Below are 19481 nucleotides of genomic sequence, written 5' to 3' on the forward strand. Positions count from 1 at the left end.
GGTCTTATAATCCTTCTGTTAAGACATTGTATTTGAAAAACAATGTAAGGTGCTTTTACACTTTCTGCCCAGAAAAGCAAATGTGCATGGACTCCGAGATTCACAAGCAAGTCAAAGATACAGGGGAATAACTTAAGCACTCCAGCATAATCTGATTTATACTAAATTTACAACTCATTGAGTCTGACAAGTGCTCACAAATCTACCAAGTTTCCTCATGCTGCTTTACGTAAACATGTTAACATGGACAAAAAATAGTTTTCAGATTTTTTTAAGGCCCTTAAGGTTTGGTACAAAAAGGAAGGGTTGCTTTAGTTTTACTGCTTTTCAGTAGAGGTTACGTTTAGTTAACTCATCCTATCTGTAAGTCATCTTGAACTCAGTCCAGTGCTTTGTTATACTAGTGTCATGTGCATACATATGCTTTGTGCCAAACTAACATTTCTTGCCAATGTCATTCAAATAACTTGAGAATAATGAGCCTTGCTGGCCAACATGTGGGCACTTAAATATGTTTTTTCTTTTTCTTTTGTTGATAAAATATTTGATGGTTCAGCTTATTCTACTGTACTTTTGACTGGCCTTGTACAGTTATGTTGGACAAGAAACTGAAATTGTATATCTTTCTACCTATAAATGCAGTTACAAACTAATTGAATATCAGGGTGTCTAATTACCTGACTTCAATTAAAAGCTAGATGATGATGTTTAGCATTTATGTGACATCACCACTACACATCACAGCACAAATTTGCTTAAAATATTTAAATCCCAAAATACTACTTGACCAAGCCCCACACACACTCTGAGATAACAGTGAGGGTCATGTATCAAGCATTTGCGATGGCATTAAGGTCATAGCGGCGAGTTTACTCCAGCCTTAAAATTGCCCTGTATGTATCATGACACTTTTGGCAAGTTAAGGCTGTGTTATTAGCCATGCTCTGCCGCTCATTGGCCATGCACTTTAAGACGTGTCAAGACTTAATTATATGCGTGGGCAAACTGTAGGTGGGGCTCATTTGTAAATTAAGTCTGTGATATTAATATGAGATTTATGAAGCGAGAGTATTTAGGGTCTGCATTACCCTTTTTGATTTCCCTGAGGATTCAATTATACTGGTTATTTCATTATGTACAATTGTTTGTATTCATTTGTATAATAAACTTGGTTCATTAAGTTATCCTTTTCATTATGTATATTTGGTTTTATCTGTTGTATAATAATAATATAATATAAAGTCAAGACACTTAGTCAACATGGGTCATTTCAGCTTCTCCAGATGAGCTACCCGGGCTTTAGTGGGTTAAAACCTGTACATTTTATTTAAAACACAGGTTAGCCCATTTTGAACTGTCATTTCTGCCTCTCCAAATTACCTACCTATTGTTCATTTGACGTAGCCCATTTGGAGCGGAGGCGCTATTTTTCAGATTAGTCTGTTAATCTGTGCTACCGGTAGCCCAGTCGGATATATTTTTTAAAATTACAAAATCAAAAAATTGAGGATTTAAAATCATAGCATATAAAAATATATTTTCAGCTTTTTGTCAGTAAAGCAAAGCAATTACTCATGAAAAAAAACATTTCCTACTAAGTGCATATATAATTAATTTGATACTTGAAATGTATTTGCTTACGATTGTAAGTCACCCTGGATAAGGACGTCTGCTAAGAAATAAATAATAATAATAATAATAATAATTAGGTTAGATTAGGGTTCAATATAAAATGTAAATGATGTTGTATATTCAATATGAAATGAAATCATGTCAGTTAATATGTAAATACATTTCAGTTATTTACATTATGCGTGCAGTTAAAAACTGCTTTTAGTAAACTATAATAATATTGTTTTTAAATAAGGTTTAGATTGGCTAAATAGTGCAGTAGCAAACATCAACTGAATGAGCTAAAGTGGCAATATACCAAACAATATTTTAATATGCAAATGTAATACTTTACGTACAAACTAAATTTGAAAAGAGTAGGCTCAAATATACCATAGTATAGTGATTTCATCAGCAGGGATGTCATTTAAATGTGAACTCCCTCCTAATTCAGTGTGAATTGTTTAGAAAGCAATGCGTGAAATATAGTACATGCTCAGAATAGTAAGCCAATGGACCCGAGATAGCATAGCTGCCACAAGCAAAATATGAGAACAAAGACATTAGTTTCTAAACAAAACCAGCGCTGGAATAAAATTGTAATCAAAATGTAACTGTGTTTTCTATGTTTTTGTGCTGTATCAGTCTTGGATGATAAGCACAGGAGGTTGTAAGTGAACAGGTTAAGGAGGGGAAGTAATATCAATGTTGTATATATATATATATATATACAGTGGTTTGCAGAAGTATTCACCCCTTTGAAAAACTGTGCATATTTGTAATTCAACAAAGTGTGAACTTATTTGTAGGGGGTGAATACTTCTGCAAACCACTGTGTGTGTGTTTATACAGTGCATTGCGAAAGTATTCGGCCCCCTTGAACTTTGCGACCTTTTGCCACATTTCAGGCTTCAAACATAAAGATATGAAACTGTAATTTTTTGTGAAGAATCAACAACAAGTGGGACACAATCATGAAGTGGAACGAAATTTATTGGATATTTCAAACTTTTTTAACAAATAAAAAACTGAAAAATTGGGCGTGCAAAATTATTCAAAAAAAAGCCATTTCTTAAAGATATCCATAAAAAGTGTCGTTTACAGTTTGCCACAAGCCACCTGGGAGACACACCAAACATGTGGAAGAAGGTGCTCTGGTCAGATGAAACCAAAATCGAACTTTTTGGCAACAATGCAAAACGTTATGTTTGGCGTAAAAGCAACACAGCTCATCACCCTGAACACACCATCCCCACTGTCAAACATGGTGGTGGCAGCATCATGGTTTGGGCCTGCTTTTCTTCAGCAGGGACAGGGAAGATGGTTAAAATTGATGGGAAGATGGATGGAGCCAAATACAGGACCATTCTGGAAGAAAACCTGATGGAGTCTGCAAAAGACCTGAGACTGGGACGGAGATTTGTCTTCCAACAAGACAATGATCCAAAACATAAAGCAAAATCTACAATGGAATGGTTCACAAATAAACATATCAAGCTGTTAGAATGGCCAAGTCAAAGTCCAGACCTGAATCCAATCGAGAATCTGTGGAAAGAACTGAAAACTGCTGTTCACAAATGCCCTCCATCCAACCTCACTGAGCTCGAGCTGTTTTGCAAGGAGGAATGGGCAAAAATTTCAGTCTCTCGATGTGCAAAACTGATAGAGACATACCCCAAGCGACTTACAGCTGTAATCGCAGCAAAAGGTGGCGCTACAAAGTATTAACTTAAGGGGGCTGAATAATTTTGCACGCCCAATTTTTCAGTTTTTTATTTGTTAAAAAAGTTTGAAATATCCAATAAATTTCGTTCCACTTCATGATTGTGTCCCACTTGTTGTTGATTCTTCACAAAAAATTACAGTTTCATATCTTTATGTTTGAAGCCTGAAATGTGGCAAAAGGTCGCAAAGTTCAAGGGGGCCGAATACTTTCGCAAGGCACTGTATATATATATTAAAATGTTTGATCGTTAATTCGTGGGCAGTAGTTGATTATTTGGTAGATTAATCGGTAGATTAATCCATGCACATTTTTAATAAAGGTAACGATATTATAGTGGCTGTCCTGTAAAATCAATAGAATCTAAAAAAAATAAGCACAATGGGAATTTGGTCTGTTTAAAAGCATTTTTATTATTATTTTTATTTTAGTAAACCTAACACATTTTCACAGAACAACTGTTCTTTCGCTCTACTATCAGTCACATACTAGTACCTGAAAACACAAGACAGCTGAGCTGCGTTTCCAACATTGGTTGCTTAATCTACCATTACAGCTACATACTTGGCTTCCTTCCTGTACTTCTGCATGAAGCAGAGCCTGAGGCACCGAAGAGATTAAGCCATTCGGAATCTTGTTAGAGATACCAGAGAATACTGTGGCTATTGACAAGTGATTGCTTAACATGTTGTCGTAGTCAGAAATCAGAGAAAGTAATTCCACATAATTACCTCTATTTGAGGAATTGGTGTCTTCATCACGCCAAATGAATGCCAGTTCTTGCTTGCCAAGGTAAACATCAGAATCAGGTGTTTAAGAACCTCACGTTTTTTTCTTACTTGCTCAATGTGATGTATTTTATCCCACCGCTGCTGCTCATCGAGTTGAACATCAATCCAGGTTTGTCAAAGTTCAGAGTGTAACAGTGGCTCGCAAGTGACCTCAGGAACGCTCATGTTTTTATGCTGACTTTGATAGACATCCTATATTACCAGTGCTGTTCCATATCGCCTTTTCTGTGTCTGGGTATTTGTCATGTATACCTCCCTTTTTTAACTCTTCAGTTTTTCTGAAAATTGATTCGTAACCAAATCGACTATGATGTCTCTGTCCTGTTGGTTTTTTTTAATTTGTAAAAAGCAGTTCGAAATATTACTTTGAAGTTCTCAATGTAATTCTCAATGACGGTCTCCATAATAAGCAATATCATGCGATATTCAGCTAGTCAGCATATTTATGTCCCGCCTCACTAATGATTGGACATCTGTAAAACCAGGGCAGATCTTTGACTTTCCCATTGGTTAAATCTACTAAAGACCTTCAACTGTTTATGTCCAGCCTCCGCTCACTTATGATTGGACTGCCGTGGAGAAAATACAGATCTTCTATTGGTTGATTTTATTTTACATATAAAAATAAAATCTATTAATTGGAGCAGCCCTAATATATGACTAACGAATATCCGAGTGCTGACAGTATATATATATATATATATATATATATATATATATATATATATATATATATATATATATATATATATATATATTATTTATTTATTATGGTACCTAAACCATAACAGAGATATCCTTATGTCAAGATAAGAAACCTACAGTAAATCTGGATATGCCGCATTACAGACATACTACACCCTATTGCTGCCTGTGCTGTACATATGTGCATCAAAAACTTACTAAAATGGTAAACAAATCATTGTGTCTGTTGTAAATTCAATAGTATGTTACTGTGTGCTGTTTTATTTGAATTTGACTACCTGTTTTTCCACTTTAATGATCAGGAGGTGTTGCAAATGGATGTAATGCACTGTGTTGTATCAGATAAGGATCAGGGCAAAGAGATAGCTCCTTGGATTTTTCACAGCTGTTAAATAAATAATGCAACTACAAGGTTAGATGAAGCACACTGAAGTCATATGGGAGATAAGAATGATATGTTTATCAGTGATGAAAGAGAGAGTTCCCTGGATAGATTGCTTACAGAAATGAAAATTAGTGGATCATCAAATCTCCTACTGCAACTAGCAGGCCCACCCAACACATCATCTCTATTCATTTTGGACATTCTCATTTTTTTAAATGGTTACTTTTGTGTTGTTTATCTCCTTACATGCTGATTACTTTGCTTAAAAATATTCATTTTTAATACTGCTATCTATCTATCTATCTATCTATCTATCTGTCTATCTATCTATCTATCTATCTATCTATCTATCTATCTATCTATCTGTCTATCTATCTATCTATCTATCTAGTGGTAAACTATGGCCCCCCGAGGGAAGAGCTATAGTTACCAACAGGGGACTATAATGCCCGAAGCCGCAGATTGTCCCCTGGAGGTAACTGTAGTTCTTCCCAAGGGGCCTTTAGTTTCCCACTATGAACCGAAGTCTGTAGTCCATATTTGTTGCTTGTTGTTGATGTGTGAACACTGACTCCCATCTCAGCCTCAGAACTTTGCAGATCTCTCAAGGTCATTGTTGGCTTCAGAGTGACATCCCGAACCAGTTTCCTACTTGCCCAGCTGCTCAGTTTGGGAGGGCGACCTGATCTGGTAGTGTCTGGGTGGTATGATGCATCTTCCACTTCTTAATGATGGACTTCACTGTACTGAGAGGGATAATCAGCGCCTTTGAAATTTTCTTGTACCCTTCTCCTGCTCTGTGCCTCTCTACCACTTTTTCCCTGACTTGTTTCGAAAGCTCCTTGGTCTTCATGGTTGCTTTGTTGATCACTATGTGAGTTGCGGCTTGCAAGTCTTTATATACCTGAGGGAAATTATCTACAAGTTAAACCACTTTGAGTACACACAGGCTGAAACTATTTCAGTAATATTGTGACCTTTCAAACAAACCATTTGCATCTGAGCTGATTTAGGGCTGCAGTAGCAAAGGGGTTGAATACTTATGCAACTGAGATTAATCTGTTTTCCTCTGTAAATCTTACTTATTTATATTCTATATGCATTTTTTAACTTTATCAATGTGGAGTTGTTTGTGTAGATTCTACATGTAAAGTCTAATTTGAAAGTGTCGTGGAGTACGCTCAGGTGCCAGCAAAATGTGAAAACTTTGCAGGGGGGTGAATACTTCTGCAAACCACTGTATATATATATATATATATATATATATATACAACATTGATATTACTTCCCCTCCCTAACCTGTTCACTTACAACCTCCTGTGCTTATCATCCAAGACTGATACAGCACAAAAACATAGAAAACACAGTTACATTTTGATTACAATTTTATTCCAGCGCTGGTTTTGTTTTGATACTAATGTCTTTGTTCTCATATTTTGCTTGTGGCAGCTATGCTATCTCGGGACCATTGGCTTACTATTCTGTGCATGTACTATATTTCACGCATTGCTTTCTAAACAATTCACACTGAAAACCACTGGACCCTTGCTCTGGCCATAGCTCAGCCGATAATGCCAGCACCAGAGCTGACCCTGCCTGCGCCGGTGGTTGCTCCGAATGTTACAGAACCGGATGTCAGCATTGCTGAGGAGGACCATGATGCGATTTCGATCGCTGCCTCATGGTAAAGTGACTTCTTCCTTCAGAAGCAGCCCCTACCTCCCCTGACCATTCCTTTGGACCAGTTGAGGAATTGCTGCAGGCAGCCTCAGTGCTCCCCTCCTGTATTCTGGTATGGGAGAGAACGAGATGCTGACATGACATCCGCCGTACTTGCCACGCTGTCCGGCTGGGTGAATGGTTTATCACAGTGGACCGAAAGGACACGTATTCCACGTCCCTATTTGTCCAGTGCACAGGAAGTATCTCCGCTTCGCCTTTCAGGGGAGCGTCTTTGAGGTTTCCGTCCTGGACAGACTGTCTGCAGCAGTACAATTTTAATTTAGAGTTCACACCTGGTAATAAGAACACTGTTGCTGATTGCCTCTCTCAACCCCCTGTTTCCCACGAGAGCATTCCTCACACACGTGATAATGAGCAGACCTCAGTGCAGTTGCTCCATGCCTCTCTTACACCATATGTGTCAGTGCAGCAGCTGTACCAAGCATCGCACACCAACCCACAATTTGCTGTAATGCGAGACTTCACCGGGGTTTCACCGGTTTTCCTGATGACTGGGTGGGAATTTAAGTTACCCTTGGATCGCCTCCGCCCTCCAATGCTTTCTCCTCCAGCACCTGAACCTGCTGCCACCGTTGAGCACGACAGCAAGCAATGAAACATCACTTCTTTAAATCTCGACCCATGGGCCTAAGAAATGGGGACTGGGTCAGAATTAAGAGACCCTGTCGAGGTCCAAATTTGGGGTCCTAGTGGTTTTCTCCATTGCGGATTACCAAGCAATTAGAGCCTGTGACTTTCCAACTACAGGACAGCTCCAGGTGGCATGCAGGTCGGCAGACACGAGTGCCCCCACCAAGTAACCCGATTTCCACAGCAGACCATTTGTTGGTGGATGTGCCCATCGGAAATGTGGCACCAGCGCTTGTTTTTAGTGCCAAGCCAGCCCACACAAGGCCTCGGAGACTATGCCAGCGGCCTGCTGGGTTCCAGAGTTTTATCACCTCCTATCACACCTCAAAAAAAAAACGAAAGAGACTATCGGAAACAGCACAAATGTATGTCTGTAAAGAGTACAGTGAAGTAGGCCAGAACACCTGACGGAGTTTGTATTAGTTGAAATAAAACTACTTGTTTGTTGTTCAGCTCAATGTTCAAGCCTGGTTAATATATAACAAAAGCAAATTGGAAGAACTGCAAGAGGGGCCAGTGCATAAAAAAAAGATACATTGTGATAGTGGATATGATGTTATGTGCTTTTTTACAGCAAGGAATTGAGTGGTATGATGTGCAAGCTCTACCAGAAACACAAAAAAGATCGCAAAGGATCAGGGGTAAATGGAGCAGTGTAACCTGTGTACGAATATTATTATTCATTATTCAATGTCTTATTATTATTCAGATTCTTTGTCTTATTATATATTTAAGGTAAGGCAATTTTTGTTTTCCATTAGAAGTGCTTCTGGCTATAATCCTCTGCCACCCAGCTGTACAGAATTCCTGGGGAGAACCCTGTATATTAATAATACATTTTCATTTCCTGTACTTATTCTAGCCTTTGACATTTTAGACTGTTTGACTGCAGGTCTCCAAAATGTTATGCCCCTGAGGTCTTGTGTTGGAAGTAATGTGATGTTGGATTTTATGATGTTGGGGTTGGGAAACAACAGGAAAGCTGATGTCAGAGTATTTTATCCAACTTGTTCAGGTCTATTTAGAACACTTACGGCAAAATTAGAACTAGGTTGCTTAGGGTGGATTCTACTTTTTTGCACCTCAATAGGGGGCTTGATAGTTTTGCATATTTATGTCAGTACCAAATCAAATGATTTATAATGCTGCTAAGTTAATTTTTTTCAGGGGGAGCGGGTCCCTAAATTGGTTAACCAAATCATAGAAAATCAGCAACCATATGCCTCTCCAAATGTTTTATAGAAAAGGACTTAGTGTATCCACAATGTGTCTATCGCAACAAGGTCTACTTGTTAGAGAAACATTGATTCATTAAGTATAATTATCTCTGTAAGTTTTGTTTGACAAAAGTAAAATAAAATACATTTTGATATTCATATCTCTTCTAGACTGTTGAAAAAAACATGATTAACTTTTATCACACAAATGTGTATAGCCTAGAGAGGTAAAGTCACAAGTTTGTCATAAATGTGGCAGATGGTATACACTACAAGCTACTGCATATGCAGAAGCACTGTGAGAGAGGAACAGCTGCCCCTGCTCTGACCTGTGGAATGACAGATTGTATTCCGCACTCTATACTGTATTTTATTGAATTTACAGTAATGCGGAATTATGTAAAAGACAGCAAAATCTACTGTAATGTTCAGTCACATGCTGAGAGACTGCTAAGTTGTAGGCTGCATAAAATATCTACAGTAATTAAATGAAATTTATTTGGCTGAGATGTGTAAAAGCAACATATTTGATATTTTATTTTACATGTGGTACTGTATCAGCTTGTTCGCATAAGTTTATCAAGGAGCTTACTCTTAGTTGAATGGTAAAACATTTGTGTTTGAACCGTGACATTAGCGGTAAGTGTCCAGCCCTTACCTTTCCATTTAATTAAATGGGCTGAGATGACAAGTCATTTCAGCCTGCTTAACTATCAAACATGTTTCAGTCAGGACAATTGCGTTAACCACCTTTATTAAAATAAAAAATCTTACAGATTTCCAAAAACACTGCGATCGCGAAGTAGATTTATATACCTAATAGGTTGATGGGAACTCTGTAATTGACATAGTTTGACCAATGAATAAATTGTACTAGGAACTGTATTAATGATACTATAGATGTCCTACCTGAAAATGTTGCCAGCTTTGTATGATTTCCATGGTTACCCTTGAAATAAAAAAAAAAAAACATGCATTTTTATCATTTTTATGTTTCAACCAAGAATCAAGAGAATGGACGATACTTTTGCTCATTCATATCTTTGGGACCAATCAAAAACACAATTCAAGGAGAAGGTAAGGGGTTTTTTAATAGACACATGATAGTTAAAATATGTTTTTTAAAATATGTTGCATTATTTAAACTGCTATGCTTCTTATGCAGATGCTGCTATATTCGTAATTGTCTTTGTTTTAATAAGGGTTGTGTGGTATAAGGACTTGAGTAATGTGTACAGTGGGGATTCATACCGTTCACGCTGGGGGCCCACTGTTTTAGCTCACCTTGTAGAGTTTTTGTTTTAAAACACAGCAGGTTGTGAGTTTGAATCCCAAGTTCTCCTCTGTTTGTCGTTAAGGTTATGCATACGTGCCACCTCTCATGAATCACGTGTGACAGCTACAACCTCCCCATCACACACTTAATGCCTAGAGTATTGTGAATATTCTCACAAGTAAATGGGAGAAGTCATTGGGGCAGTAATGTTGGGAGGCTGTATTAGGTCTGTTTGTTCTTGTAATTTGAAAAGTTAAGCACACTGACTAAATTAACCAGTGGAGGACCACAATTCGTATGGATTAAGGCCAGAGATTAAGAGACAAAGACGCATCACTTATTTTGCATCAAACCTACTACTGTATAGACTTAAATACAGTAAAACCTTACAGTTTTCTCCTGAACTAAGCAGCCATCTGTTTTAAGCAGTCACAAATGTTCAATCTATTTCGTGAATGGTTAATTCAGATTTGACTGTACTATCATCATTTTAAGCATCTCAACCTGGAAATGCAGTTATCACTGTTTGGTGTGTAGGTGTTATTCTAGAAATGATCAACAGGTGGAGACAGCAATTAGTTTGGATTTCCCCATGAGCAATGGAAATCTCTGGCAACGTGCACATAATGTAGAAGCCCTATGTATATATGTAAATCACAGTGGGTGAGCTGAAGATTTTTAAAAACCACTTTATTTGTTATGCTGAATTATATTTTAAACACAGTAGCACTATAGTAACTGGTTAATGCATTTCTTGAGTAGTTTTCAGAAGTTTTTTGTGTATGCTACTTTGCATATTTATACATTTCAGCCACAACCTTTGTTGTCAAAATTGTACACCTCCAGTGCATTATTAATTACATTATAGATAGATATGGAGAATAAGTATTAAAGTGTCACTCCTTCTTATCAGTTTTGATGCATTGGCTGCTCTCCCTGACAGCTGGCGCTTCCATTGTCACTGAGAAATGGCAGTTATAAATCGTTGTAATTGACAACTGTCAGTTGAAGGTGTGCCAGCTTCCTACACCCTCCTAGCTCTAGCTTGAAGATTCCTTTGGCTAATAAATAAAAACATAAAGCATGTATCATGTAGCAAAATTCAAAGACAAACATTTTGATTAAAGGTCTTCCTCAGTGTCTTTCATGTTAATCATTTTTCTGTGGAGGCCCAGATTTAATTACCTAATGCAGATGATCAGCTGTTTGTAAAACCGTGGTTAAGCGTGGTTGCGTTGGACCTCAACAATGAAGGGATCATGTATGAAAAGAATAGGTTCCGATTTTAAAGCCGCCAGTGCAAAACGTTTTCAAGTAAACAACAGTACAGTATTTGCAGACATCAACGTGCATTAAAATACAGTAAGCAGCTTTGTTTGTGTTGACTAAGAGTGACATCCAAGCAAGCAAGCCAGTCTGTCAGCCTGCCCCTGCCCCTCTTGAGTTCGGCTGATTCACTGAGTCTGGAGAACTGCCAGTGAGAACAAACGAAGTCTTGCCATTTAAATATTAAAGGTGCATAATGTGATTTTTGTAGGGAACCAGGAATTTCAAACATCACATTTACATACCAATGTGCATAAAACATGTATGTAAGAAGTTTAATTAACATTTTTTGTAATACATTCAAGGTGCAGTATAAAATAAATAAATGTGCATATCTACTAAAGTAAACAACAATTCATTCAGAGGCAAAAAGTTATTCAAGCCCATTTGTAGCCTCTACAGCAAAAGTATAGGAGGATGGATGCATTCAATAATACTTACAGTAATTTAAAGTTCAAAATCGAGTGCATTTTAACTCACCAGGGTGTGCAGTCATGGTACTATGTACAATACCACTTTTCTGGTCTGTAAAAGGCACCTGGCTTCGCCTTGTGCCTCACCACACCAGAGGCATGGGATATTACACAATGACTACACATCCTGGAGTGTGTTATTTCTTTCATATTTGATCAAAATGTATCAATAGCAAGTCCATAAGAACAGCTACCAGTACTTGGTTCTGTTTCAAGAAACCAAATAATGTCGAACAGTCGAACCAGTTTCAAAGCGATCAAATATGATTTTCAATATCAAAGAGATCAGGTATCTTGAAAGTGAAGAAAGCAATATGTTAATAGAGGGTTGATGGGAGCAGGCTTTGAGAAATTAGAAGAAAATATCCCTTGGCTATAGCTAATGATAACAGTTAGTGATTTGCACATATTGTTCTGAAATATGTACAGTACATTATCTTGGGACCCCATACAACAAAACATTTACGCAAAATCTTTATTGTTGTGTATCACCTATGTGGCTATAAAACATGATTGCACGAAGTACACATTAGATATTTCTGAACATCAATTGAGAGTAACAAAATAATTGGATAGCAAACCAAAATTACCCAGAGACCTACTCTATGTACTAGTATATAATAACATTCCATGAAAAGCTTCTTGTATGGTACCCAGTATAGGGAAGTATAAGGAATATTTGACATTTAATAATCTCTACAAAATAATCTAGGGTGACAGTACAATAACTGTCTTTTTATGGGAATTTGTATTAATAGTATTGGTTATTAGGAGTTTGTATGACTTTCTGTGGAATGTATCATGGAATGTAACGTAAAAGAACCCAAATCAACTCCTGCAGCTCTTCAAAGAGTAATGAGCTTTACATTGCATGTTTAACAGAGAAAAAGGTGTTGTGTGTAATAGACTCTCCCCATGGAGTACTTATTACATATGGTATAAAACACCTGGACTTAATTCTATATGCACAATCACACAGTCCATATATTTTACATCCGGCAATTATAATGTGTTATGATTTGGACAATTTGTCTACAGATAATAAACAAGTAAAAAGCCTGTTTTTTTAATTATGTAAAAATGTTGCAATTGGGCAGCACTGACTGAATCTCAAGTCTCAGGATTGAGGGCCAGCCTGTGTAAGAAGGGACTACAACTACATAGACCGCGTGCACAAAAAAAGCAAAGAAAAAAATACTTAGTAGGTCTTCACAATGCACAATTCTTGTTGAATAAACATTATAGCACTGTCTTGTCACTTTAATATAGCTCTGCAGTATTTCACTGTATGAGTATGACGTCTCTGAATAATGAATAATGTATGAATAAAGGGTTTTCTGCACGCCCCTACCTCCCAGATAATAAAGAAAAAGATACATTCTTATGTAGAAATGTTCTGAGGTGCAAATAAGAAAATACATCAGTTTAAAATGACTGTATAACTGTATATTTATTTTAAACCACTGCAGGTATTTATTTTCTCTCCTTAAGTTCCCTCCCTTACGGAATGAAAATATATTTTAATATATTGAGAAATATAATGTAATATATTGATTAATATATTTCAATATATTGAAGATTGCAAAATGTATTATAGAATATATGTCAATATATTTACAAAATATATTTTCCTTCCATAAGGGCTTGCTTTTGTCTTGGAGTGCTTTACTAAAACAGACAGTTATTATCTAGCAACTACCATGATAGCTATATATACAGTAGTATGTTCACTTTCTAAAATGTACACCTCATGCAGAAATCAAGTCACACAATAAGAAAATAGAAAGTGTAAGCAGTGCAAGGACTTATACGGATGTGTTTAATGTGAGGTGTTCCCAGTAACACCATTCTAAGGTTTGACATTGAATTTAGTAAATAATATTGAGCATCTTAAATTGTTGTATGGGTTTTCAAAGAACTCTGTGACACACTTTCATAGCATCATCATTCATTTTATCTCAGTACTGGGCTGCAGCTTTTGTGCTATTAGCTGAAAAGAAGAACATACTTCATTGTGTTCGGCTTTCTAAGGGATAACTTTTTTAGCGCATCAAGTTATATTTTCATCAGCCTTAAACCCTTCTTTGGAGGTCAGCTAAGCAAAACTAAGCTACGGATCCAAGTATTTGCAAAAAAAATTAGAAACTAATTAAGTCACCCTGAAGCCATTTTTGCATATAAACTGCAGATGTAAACTAGGGATGGGTGGAGCAGTTTTACTGCTGAGAGCAAGTCTTTGGGCTTGACACCCTTGCAAACACTATTTTAAGTTTTTCTGCAATCCCCTCAAAGTACATTAAATAACAAAAGTGTTTATGGATGGATAGTCTATAATGTGTTCCTTAATAATTAAGAAAAGGTGAAACCACATACTTATAGGCCTAGACTTTCCACCACCTTAAAAATATTTAGCACATCCTGCCATAGTGTGAAATTAATGTTTTGCTGTATGTACTGTGAGTTTATACAAACGGTTGCTGTGATTCAAAGTCGTTTTAAAGTGTTTTCATGCAAACATCACCCTGTGTACTGGGCAGTGAAGCTCTGCCAAGCTGTTTCATGCTCCTCTCGGGATGCAATCCCTGTCAGCAGAGACATGCTGGAGGTGGCACTGTGTACGTTTGTGACACTTTAATTCTTTTCTTATATCTAGAAAACTGCTTATCCCATTCTGATGTTACTTGGTACTAACATTACTTATAAGAACATAAGAAGAACATAAGAAAGTTTACAAACGAGAGGAGGCCATTCAGCCGATTTTGCTTGTTTGGTTGTTAGTAGCTAATTGATCCCAGAATCTCATCAAGCAGCTTCTTGAAGGATCCCAGGGTATCAGCTTCAACAACATTACTGGGGAGTTGGTTCCAGAACCTAACAATTCTCTGTGTAAAAAAGTGCCTCCTATATTCTGTTCTGAATGCCCCTTTATCTAATCTCCATTTGAGACCCTTGGTCCTTGTTTCTTTTTTCAGGTCAAAAAAATCCCCTGGGTCGACATTGTCTATACCTTTTAGGATTTTGAATGTTTGAATCAGATCACCGCGTAGTCTTCTTTGTTCAAGACTGAATAGATTCAATTCTTTTAGCCTGACTGCATACGACATGCCTTTTAAACCCAGGATAATTCTGGTTGCTCTAGAAATTCTGGACTCTTTCTAGAGCAGCAATATCCTTTTTGTAACGAGGTGACCAGAACTGAACACAGTATTCTAGGTGAGGTCTTACTAATGCATTGTAAAGCTTCAACATTACTTCCCTTGAATTAATTTCACAATATATCCGAGCATCTTGTTGGCCTTTTGTATAGCTTCCCCACATTGTCTAGATGAAGACATTTCTGAGTCAACATAAACTCCTAGGTCTTATGTTGACTCAGAAATATCATAATGTACTGACAGTATTAATATGTGGGAGTGTCTGTATGTCATGCTTACAGTTTTGCATATATCTGGAAAACTGCTTAAATTGTAATCTAACTTGGTATAAACAATATTTTGGTTTTAACAGAGATATCAGTTTGTGGGGATAGAAGGAGGTATCTCTGTATGCATTCATCCATCTGTATTTCAAGCTTACATTTTTCCATGTATCTTGAGAACACAAGACGTTATTCTACATACTATAAATCTTTTTTATATACTTTATCATGTTGACCTAATTAATGACATAGGTCCTAAAACCTCTTTTCCAGTTTTCATTAAACTGTTCATCAACTGCTTATTCCAACGTTACTGTACAAGTTCATAAATAAATAAAAAAAAATACTGATATACAGTAGTAGGCAAAAACACTATAAGACCTACATAAATCCAAGACCATGTTTGATTCTAGTGCATTGGTGGCTTATTGTGATCTTTATAGAATATGTATCTCTAGTAGATGTGTATATACACATCAATGTGGACAGACAGAAAGAAATGTTATTCATCCCCACCTGAGTTTACTGTTAGAAAAGACCTTCTGAATATCTGTTGCCCTTTATTTGAGCAACAGAATTAATCATACTGGTTAAAATCCTCCTGAGATTAAGCATCTTAAAAAGATAAGGTCTGTTGAAAAACAGCAACTGCAGTAAATGTGTAACCCCCGTGCATTTAAAGGAAAGATTCAAACTTTCCAATGATTAAAACAAACTCAGCTCAGGGAGGTAGTTTGTTTGATTGCCTTTTGAAATTCTTGCCATGAATAACAATCACAGCATGATGAATCCTGATTATTCAAGGATTCAGCAGCTACAGAGTGACGTAGCCTTGCAATACTTCTCCTTTGTTATTTCCATAACATGCTTATGTACTTGAATTAATTATGAAATGTGATCTGTATGGGTCCAGCATGTTAATGAATGAATCTGAAGATGCTTTAACGTTACATTGGTGGTTCGTCATCAGTCCTTATAGTTCAGTTAAAATCCCTGGTGTTAAAAAGAGCTCTAAACCTACAAAATAATTCCAGTAAATCTTACCTAATATTTATTGCCATATTGTAGAGTCAGAGACCTTATATTATCTTGATTTGAAACACAACAAAATATGGTAAACAAACTCAACTCCAAGAGCTCTTATGAGAGGATGCAGTCTACACTCCCAGAAGCACCCCAGCAGAGAAGAAAAAAGCATGTCACCATGTTTTGTTTACTTATAGCTATGAAAAACATACAGTACCACAAAAGATACATGTTTACCATGGTGTGTCTCTAGTAGTCCATATGGAAAAATGTATGATTTTTGAAGTGGTGGTAAGATTTACTGTAATTATTTTGTTAAATGTATGTTGTTTATTGTTGTAATTTACAGCATTAGATATAATTGGTAAAAATAGTTACATGACAAAATTGAATGATTCCCATAAAAGGTAAAAAAACCCTCTCTTCTAGTCTTTATTTAGAGACATATGGAAGACACAAATACATGCTGACCTCACTGAGGATATATATATATATATATATATATATATATATATATATATATATATATATATACATATATTACACACAAAAGCATAACTTTATTGAGTAAAACAGAACATTTCATTAAGTTGTAATACAAAGCAGATTTATAAGTTTTTGCATTACACTTATGTTTCTCAGATAATATTATGCCTACATGCTTTTTCTGCTGCCAGGATTTGCATTTGACTCTCAGTAGGTAACTTCCTCCATCATTACGACTTAGAGAAATAAATCAATCCTAAACGGGCCTGACAGAGTCCCAGTTGATCTGCTGCTGATGGAAACGTGGCATTACAATTATGAAGTATGTCAGGGTTTGCCTAAATGGTATTCCAACTTCCCCATTTTGCTCTGCTTTTATACTGTCCGCCTTGCAACCAACACACAAAAAAGAGAATATGTTTCTTTTCAAATGTTTTTTTTTTATTTTTTATTCTTTACAGAAATTGACAAATACGAAGGGGATGAAGTCAAAAAGGATGATGAGGAGAAGAAATACCTAGATGTCATCAGCAACAAAAACATTAAATTGTCAGAAAGAATACTGATTCCCGTACAACAATATCCAAAGGTACAGTAGGTTCTAATTCTGGTTGTTACAGTTGTAATCCCTGTCTCTATGATAGTGGATATTTATTGACATGTATTCTGTTATGTTTTCCATTTTCTTTATTGTCTTTTTTTTAAGCTTTATTGTATTCAAAAAAAGTACAGAACTTTGTCTGAACAATGTTCATCCTGCTTCGACACACAAGACAAAAGACAAAAAGAGTCGTATTGATTTTTTGTTTTTATAAATGATAAACACGACAAAACCAGGCTGTTTGCTTGACCGTGCTCTCCTTTCTAACCAGCTTCCTTTTTATTTGTAGTGAGCCTATGGCTAAATGTATTTGTGTAAATGTAAAACAAAACACAATACAATCCCACAATCCCTCAGTGACCTTTGACGCACTGAAATGCTCTTTTGATTTAGATGGCCAGCCGTGGGCAGCTGAAGCCACACATTTATCAAAGAGGCATCTTGAATAAGCAGCCACAGAGAGGAGATTTAGCAGTAAAGTATAGTAACTGTAAATTTCTGAATTGTAAATTATTGACCCTTGAAAGAACAAGGGAGCAATAAAGCTATTTCATAAAAAGAACTGCAGTGGGGTACACATTCATCCTTTTCACTCTGTGCTCCAGGTGAATTGAATGTAAGTTTAAAGCAGTTAAATGCCAACCCATTTGTTGCCTCTGCGTACTGTATCTAGTGACCCTTATGTTCATGGCCATGGGAATCAACATTGCATAACAAAGGGTTTATATTTCAATACAATACCCATTACAGACACGCATACCTTTTATAGTACGGAGAGTGAGCATACTGTTCATTTTCTTCTATATGCAGCTCTATCACGGATTGACAGTTTGTTTCTGTAAAGATGGTGTAAATTGAAGGCAACTGTATTGATGTCTCACTGGCACTTGTGTGTGAAGATGCTTGCTGAATACCAAAATCCTAATGCATTGGCCATTTCAAAGTAAACAAGCCCTTATTTGTGTCACTATATTTTTACATGATGGACATTTTGTATGACCGTGGTGGTCCATGGTGGTTAGTAGACATTTCCCATTACCTCAGTAAATATCTGTGTGAATCGTGGTCCTTATTTGGAAAAAAAGTAAGAAATATATAAGCACATGGTACAGTGTGGTTCAGTGTGATAAACACTCAACATAGTTTGTTAACAAACAAGGTTCAAGTTACAATGTTGTCAGTCTTTTTTTAATTACAGTATTTTTGATGTTTAAAAAAGCATTCCAGTGATTAAAAAAAAACTATTCCAGAAAAGCTTGTGCAGCCAGCTTTCACTCTGAAAGTCTAATGAAAAAGGGATTCCTTTTTTCTTCAGTGAAATGTCGTTGTGGGTGGATGGCTGCACAAGGAATCTGCATCTTGTGTTCTACTTTTTTAATGAGATGGCAATTACAATATTTCAAAGATACAGTAACTGTCTTTAATCCTTGGATGTTCTGTTGTAAAGACCCGGAGTTTCTGGGAGGCCAGGACTTCGGGAGCAACAGCAGTAGGTTAGTTTAGGGGATGTTGATCCCAACCAGTATAGAGAGGGTTTTGTAGTGTAGTAGATTCCTGGAGCAGGATGTCTCTTTTAATGAGGCTAGTGCTCGCCTTGTGTGGCAAACGTTTATTTTTAGCATTGTTTTGTTGTGTTTTCTTTATTAAATCTGACACTAGGGTTACCATTGCTGGTACTCTAGTGGCAGCACCTGTGTGTTAATAAATCTGCGCACATGTGCTGCATGTCAACACCCAGTGCTCTGTGTGTGACTCATTATTATTCAGGGACAACAGACGAACGTAACATTTCTCCCTGTTACATATGGTGGCAGCGATGGGCGTCACTGGTCCTGCTGAGTCAAGGCAGAATAGGCACAGAGCAGTTGGCTGCCAGAATGCACAGGCAGAACCAGGTGAAGATCAGCAGCCACCGGAAGCAATGCTGAAGGAGCAACGGAGACGTGGGTGAAAAGCCAGAGGGGGAGGAGCTGGAGCCCTGAAAGCCAGAGGGGGAGGAGTTACCGTCCTCAAAGGCCAGAGTAGAAGTGGCTACCTGCCTGTCAGAGCCAGAGGAGGAGCTATGGTCCA

The 19481-nt window shown here is 36.9% G+C and overlaps 1 protein-coding gene across 2 annotated transcripts in view; it reads left to right on the forward strand.

Annotated features, from left to right (window-relative positions):
* Nucleotides 1-19481, forward strand: part of khdrbs2 (KH domain containing, RNA binding, signal transduction associated 2) — a 119412-nt gene that overhangs the window by 7823 nt on the left and 92108 nt on the right. For both annotated transcript variants that reach the window (XM_034019210.3, XM_059025016.1), the window contains exon 2: nucleotides 17272-17399. In XM_034019210.3, the coding sequence (XP_033875101.1) occupies nucleotides 17272-17399 (128 nt within the window). The remainder of the gene's footprint in view (nucleotides 1-17271; nucleotides 17400-19481) is intronic.

Source organism: Acipenser ruthenus, chromosome 6, assembly GCF_902713425.1.
Source record: "Acipenser ruthenus chromosome 6, fAciRut3.2 maternal haplotype, whole genome shotgun sequence".
NCBI classification, from domain to species: domain Eukaryota; kingdom Metazoa; phylum Chordata; class Actinopteri; order Acipenseriformes; family Acipenseridae; genus Acipenser; species Acipenser ruthenus.